This window comes from Microcaecilia unicolor, chromosome 4, assembly GCF_901765095.1.
Source record: "Microcaecilia unicolor chromosome 4, aMicUni1.1, whole genome shotgun sequence".
Classification (NCBI taxonomy): domain Eukaryota; kingdom Metazoa; phylum Chordata; class Amphibia; order Gymnophiona; family Siphonopidae; genus Microcaecilia; species Microcaecilia unicolor.
Genome location: NC_044034.1, coordinates 364281454 through 364287759, shown reverse-complemented (window position 1 = coordinate 364287759; position 6306 = coordinate 364281454). Strand labels below are relative to the sequence as shown.

General features: G+C 41.4%; 1 protein-coding gene and 1 long non-coding RNA gene across 5 annotated transcripts in view; one reads left to right on the top strand and one right to left on the bottom strand.

The window, feature by feature from the left end:
- Window positions 1–2477: 2477 nt before the first annotated feature.
- On the top strand, window positions 2478–3776 carry LOC115469564. Its single transcript, XR_003942030.1, has 2 exons — window positions 2478–2508; window positions 3689–3776. It is a non-coding gene; the product is annotated as an uncharacterized LOC115469564 (long non-coding RNA).
- Window positions 3777–3880: 104 nt separating this feature from the next.
- Window positions 3881–6306, bottom strand: part of DDX3X (DEAD-box helicase 3 X-linked) — a 118271-nt gene continuing 115845 nt past the window's right edge. For all 4 annotated transcript variants that reach the window (XM_030202342.1, XM_030202345.1, XM_030202343.1 and 1 more), the window contains one exon: window positions 3881–6301. In XM_030202342.1, coding sequence (XP_030058202.1) covers window positions 6225–6301 — 77 coding nt within the window. In that variant the 3' untranslated portion in view covers window positions 3881–6224. The remainder of the gene's footprint in view (window positions 6302–6306) is intronic.

The window sequence follows — 6306 nt, the reverse complement described above, 5'->3', positions numbered from 1 at the left end:
AACGGCCCTGCCTACGCTCCCGCTGACCTGGAGACTCCCGACACCATCGATCCCTCCGCGGTCAAGTCGGGGGGTGCCGCAGCCACCTTTATAGGTGCACCGCAAAGCTACACTGAGCACCCGGCGCCTCTACCCCTCGCCATGAGCACGCGCGACATCGGAGGAGCTGGGCCGCCATAAACCATGAGGGAAGGGAAAAGCTGTTCCGCAAACGCGCCAAACCAAAAACTCCCTCACACTGCAAAAGCACTGAAGAAAGCGCTGCTCTCTCGTTCCAGCAAGGAATCGAAACCCCCGTTCGGTCCGCTGAAAATAAAGAAATAACTGCCCTTAAAGGCACAGTACTCCAACTCTGGCAGCTGGAAATTGTAAGGCACTCAAGGCTACAATACTGAGAAAGCAGCCGAGGCACAAAGCTGCCAAGCAAAATGAAATAGAATAACTGACCTTAAAGGCACAGTACTCTAATTCTGGCATCTGGAAATTGTAAGGCACTCAAGGCTACAATACTGAGAAAGCAGCCGAGGCACAAAGCTGCCAAGCAAACAGAAATAGAGAGCAGCACAGGGGGAGGGACCCAAACATAGGTGTAACACCCCAGGGGGAAAAACTGGGCCCCACCAGACCCAGGGCCCCAAAGCACTTTTTTTTTTTTTTTACACACACGTACAGGGTACTGCAACAGAATAAAGTTTGGAAGGAAAAAATCCTACGACCCAATGACAAACTACCTCACCAGATTATTGGAGACTGCACAGGCTGTCAACTGCTACCTCTGCTGAGACTGAGAAAATACTGGCTAGTGGAGGTTCTGCACAGGTTATATATACAGGCTTCAAAAGCTTAGTGTTTTCTCAGTCTCCCTCTGCTGGTAGGAGGACATAACCCACGCGTCTTGACCGGTCTGGAGGGTCGCTGAGGAATAATACTGATTCCCTGAACTAATTTGGGTTGATCTTCAATATAATATATGTGGGAAAATAAAAGGTTAAAGATTTACTTTGATCCTAATGGACAGAAAGCTGTGGTCATGGGAATAAGCTTTGAACTCCGCCTTCTGATGCCTCCCCAGAACAGACCCCCATGGGACTGGGTAACCCTTGAGGTCAGGGAAACAATTCAAACCCTTTTGGATGAACTAACGCTCTTTAACCTTCCGTGTAGAGGGGACAAAAAGGGGTCTAAAAGGGGGGGCATTTAAACACAAGGCAATTCTCTAGATGGGGACCAGAATTGGTACAGTCTAATCAAAGAATTTTCAATTGATTTAACTTTCAAAATTGCCCTAGAATATAAAACTTTCCTTCTTGTGATATAAATCTAAATATTCCCAATTATAATAGCAGTTTCAGCAATGTAAAATGCAACTTCAGAGCCTCAATTGAGTGCTATGCAGTTTAAAACAGCCTCTCCTCTCTATCAGAGCTATAGCCAGAAAGTTGAGAAGTTTGGAATTTAAAGGTCAGAATTTACTTTACTGTGCAAGAGTTAGGTTCAGGGGTCCAGTACCTGGAAATTTACAAACACAATTGGTTTGTCTCCCCTTCAGAGCCAACACCCACTTCTTACTCTGTGTCACCTTAATGGCTGGTGAGAATATGGGTTATATAGTGCAACGTTAGGGTGAGTTGGTATCAGTGGTGTAGCCAAATCTCAACAGGGTGGGTGTCCAGAGCCCAAGGTAGGGGTATATATTTTGTCCTGCCTGCCTCCCCCTCCCCCCACATACCTTGGTTAGTGGGGATCCCCAACCCTTGCCAGCTGAAACATTTGTCCAGCTCTGGTCTCAACTGCATTGCATGCCCTGCTCTTACCGTCATGTCAACATGCATGCTCATTTTAGTGAGTTTCACTAAAATGTGCATGCACGCTGACATGAGGGTAAGAGCAGGCAATGCAGCAGAGAGATGGAGATCAGCGCTGGCAAACGTTTCAGTTGGCGGAGGTAGGGGACCACCACCAGTCAAACCAGGGGCCAGAGCCAATTTTGGGGGCCCCAGACCTCCATATAGCTACACCACTGGTTGGTAACACAAGTGTTACAGGTAACAAAGAAATATGTTGGGGGGAAAAATGATTGTTTGTGAAAAATGTTGATGTTATTGAGATGTACTTACTGACCCAAGGGAAGAAAAGAGGGTAGTAAAGTTGGCACCCAAGGACAAGAGAAGATGATTCCCGGTGATGGAACCAGGGAAATCATTTTTCTTTTCTGGGGGAAGAGCATAATCCCCCATTATAACAGATTACTAAACTGATGGGAAACCCCTCCCTAGAGTTACTGGGGGGGGGGGGGGGGGGGGGGAGCTGGATGGAAAGGGAGAGTGAGAAACCCAGCCCCAAGGGGAGTGTTTGTGGGAAAGTGAGGGAAATATTTCTGGTTACTGAATGACAGTATAGGTGGAATTTGGAGTTTATAAAAGTGGTTATGCAGTGTTTTTTGAAGCGTAGTATTGCCATACTGGGAAAGACCAAAAGTCCATCGAGCCCAGCATCCTGTTTCCAACAGTGGTCAACCCAGGTCACAAATACCCGGCAAGATCCCAAAAATGTACAAAACATTTATACTGCATATCCCAGAAAGCGGATTTCCCCCAAGTCCATTTAATAACAGTCTATGGTCTTTTCCTTTAAGAAGCCATCCAAACCTTTTTTTAAACTCCGCTAAGCTAACCGCCTTTACCACATTCTCTGGCAATGAATTCCAGAGTTTAACTACACTCTGAGTGAAGAAATATTTTCTCAGATCGTTTTAAATTTACTACATTGTAGCTTCATCGCATGCCCCCTAGTCCAAGTATTTTTGGAAAGCGTGAACAGACGCTTCACATCTACCCATTCAACTCCACTCATTTTATAGACCTCTATATCTCCCCTCAGTCTTTTCTCCAAGCTGAAGAGCCCTAGCCGCTTTAGCCTTCCTCATAGGGAAGTTGTCCCATCCCCTTTATCATTTTCGTCACCCTTCCCTACACCTTTTCTAATTCCTCTGTATCTTTTTTGAGATGTGGCGACCAGAATTGAACACAATATTTGAGGTGCAGTCGCACCATGGAGTGATACAAAGGCATTATAACATCCTCATTTTTGTTTTCCATTCCTTTCCTAATACCATCTAACATTCTGACTTGTATAGTTGGGAAACATTTCCTCCTGTATGTCCACAAACAATAGAACTTGACCCCTGATGCAGGCGCTTGCACGCCAAAACACGGCCCGTCGGGTTTTTGTTTGAATTAAAGTTCAACATTTTTTTCATTCCTGAAGGCCCAGTGTTTGCTTTTTTGTGCTTCTGTTTATATTTGTACGCTGTTTCCCTCTTTTGTGACACAGCATTTATAGTTCTGCCATAAGGCTAAACAATCTAATTCTCACTACAGCCTATTACTATCCATTTACATCTCACATTTTCCCCACTTAATGATAGACTCAATGTGCCTTACAGTACTGGTATGTGTAGTCTTGAAGTTATAAAAAGTTCAGCAAGCCTTCCAGAAATCCCCACCTGATGGACCAGAGAACAAGCATGCACCTAAATTAAACATCTAGAGCAAGTTAAAAAAAAATGTGTCAGACAATTCAGAATAGAGAAGTTTATTGCATCCAATGTTCCTGAACATTCTGGTACACTGGGTGCACTAAATGTAAACTGAAAATGTACACAGGTACGACTGCAATAAGGATCAAGGCATGTTGACCAGCTGCAACTGGGCCTACAGCAAGCTGGATGTTGGAGAACAGCTATTTCATGAGAACGCATACAAAAAGGGCATGTGCAAATAAAAGTCCCAGAAATGTTTTACTAAATAAAATTTTTAATCTGGCTAACTTAATTGTGCCAAGATTCCATATTACTGCAGCAATGAAAAACAAGACAGAATGCATTCTAACTTTTTATTTTCATAAAATCAGAGCAATGCACTGCACATGCAGTGCGGGTATCTAACTAGTACAAGAAGCAATTCTAACCCTACAGTGACTTCAAGTTCAGTCTCTACACTTAGCAAGTTTCAATCCGTGTTGCATATGATTTTAGAAACCTTATTTTTGAATTGAAAGTATTGCCAATAAAACTTGCTAAAATGTTCCAACTGAATACTTAAGTCACTGATTATACAAATACAAAGATAACCACATGTTTGAAGATTGCAATGTGCCAGACATTCCATGAAAATAAAAAAACACAACTAAACAAAACTCACACAAACATCGAAGAATCTGGACACTTCACATCAGTGGTAAGAAGTGTATCATTAATATCTTAAGACAAGTATCAAAACCTTGGCATGTTTCATTTTAAATTGCCAATTTTCTCTTAAATTACACCAGAAAGTTATGGCTACACTGCCAATACCGGGTCTGCTTAATTTGACTTAAGAGTTTCATAGGACTTAACATTAAAAGCTCACACTACCCCGAAATATATAATTTCACGCATACGGTGACATTCAACATTCAAGTGCCAGTGTTTTTGTACTGTCTTTTGGTCAAGTTCTTTAAACTTTCAAAGAATCATTTTTAGGCTTACAAAAATAAATATTTGTCAAAATGTTCAATAAATATTACACAAAACTAGCAGCAAAAAGTATCTAGAAATCTGTTGTGTGCAAATAGTTTCCTTCCCATGGTCCCAAATGAAACTTGAGTTCTAGCCTCTCCTCAAACAAGCTGCGTTCAATCTCCAAGAGACAAGATTGGAAGTTAAGGACACGCACACAAGACATATAAAATTCTCTGAATGTGCAATAAAAAGAAGTATTTCGTAAAAAGTTATGGGCAAAAATGTACAAGGGCCTAAACCTAGACTATCTGAAATAGCACCATAACAAAATGACCTTAATACTGTCAAGTGCATCTATGTAAAAGGTTGGAGAACAAGGCACAATACACTTGAAAATCTATTGCACTTTAGAGTTAACGTTTTCCTATGCCACTAATTAAGTTTTGATCACAACCACAAAGTTAGTTAACTCCCTGTGGCAGAGGCATTTTACTGGTGGACAATACTCATCTTTGGCCAGATTTAGCACAAACCGACTAATACTATGGAAACCTATGCAACTAAAACTGGACTTGCTGCACATAGCAGAATTGATACCTTGTGCAGTTATATACATTTCCAACCTCTGTGATCTCAAAATTTTAAATTTATTCTTCTGGAGCCATTTTACAGTAAGCCAAGTATGTTTAACCTTTCAACGCAGCTTGAACGGAGTAATGTGATCTGCAGTAAAATAAAGCCTGCTGCATAATTCTTCCTGTTCATACCCTCTTGACCAAAAAACATCAACACTAGCATGCGTTATTAGACCAAGCAGCCAGGTCCAGAAGCAGGACCACCTGCTGCTGCAGTCAGCCATTCTACCATTTCAATTTCATATGACAGGCATTTAAGTCTAAATAGATGAGTTCTCCTAAAAACTATTTCAAGTTATTGGATTCTTAAAACTTTCCCTGTAATAGTTTGCCCACGTCTGGCTAGCTCCTTAGAAATGATCTGCCTAAACACTGAAGAGGAATTGCTGTATTTGCTTACATTAACTTTGAAAACAGTGCTTTGAATGTATGCATGTGTCCATACATAATCATGACTGGAATGGCTTATTAAAAAGACTCAGGTTTGAAGTACCTATCCAGGATAGAGTGAGCAAATCAGAACTTTGTGCAGTTTGCCACATTAGGAACTAACATTCTACTAAAATGCTTCAAAAGATGTTTTTAATGTGGACATTAGAAATCCCTAATGCAGTTCACTGCCCAAAAGATTCCTTATGTATGGATGAACCAACGATTCCTGTTTTAAGTTGTATCACACCTGTGTGCCAAGGTTTGATTTAGCCCAAGTTTTCAATAAATTTATTCTTCAAAACAATTGATATCTTGAGCATTACTGAGCCAACAGGACATCAAAAAAAAAAAAGTTGTCTAAAGTTAAAGGCACAGTACATTAACAAACAAATGATCCTCATTCAAAATTATAAATGCAGTTTGGGGGAGTTAATCCATAACTACAGCAATGAAGTCTTCAAACACCTTCTGCGCAGGGCTTCTTAATCCTTGTTGGTTCTCTTGTGACCTTGAGCTCCCTTAAAATAAATGGAGTGGAGAATCACAGCTGGTAATGTACTGCAAGTTCTTGAAGCTACACAAGGTATAGTCTGGCTAAGTTACATGTGGTTTCCATATTAGCTTGTTTGATAGAGTAATTTTTGCTGCAAGCAGCTTCAGTTTCCCCACCAATCAACCTGGGAGTTGTAGTTTCCTCCATACCCATCGCTGTTATAGAAGCCTCCATAACCACCTGGA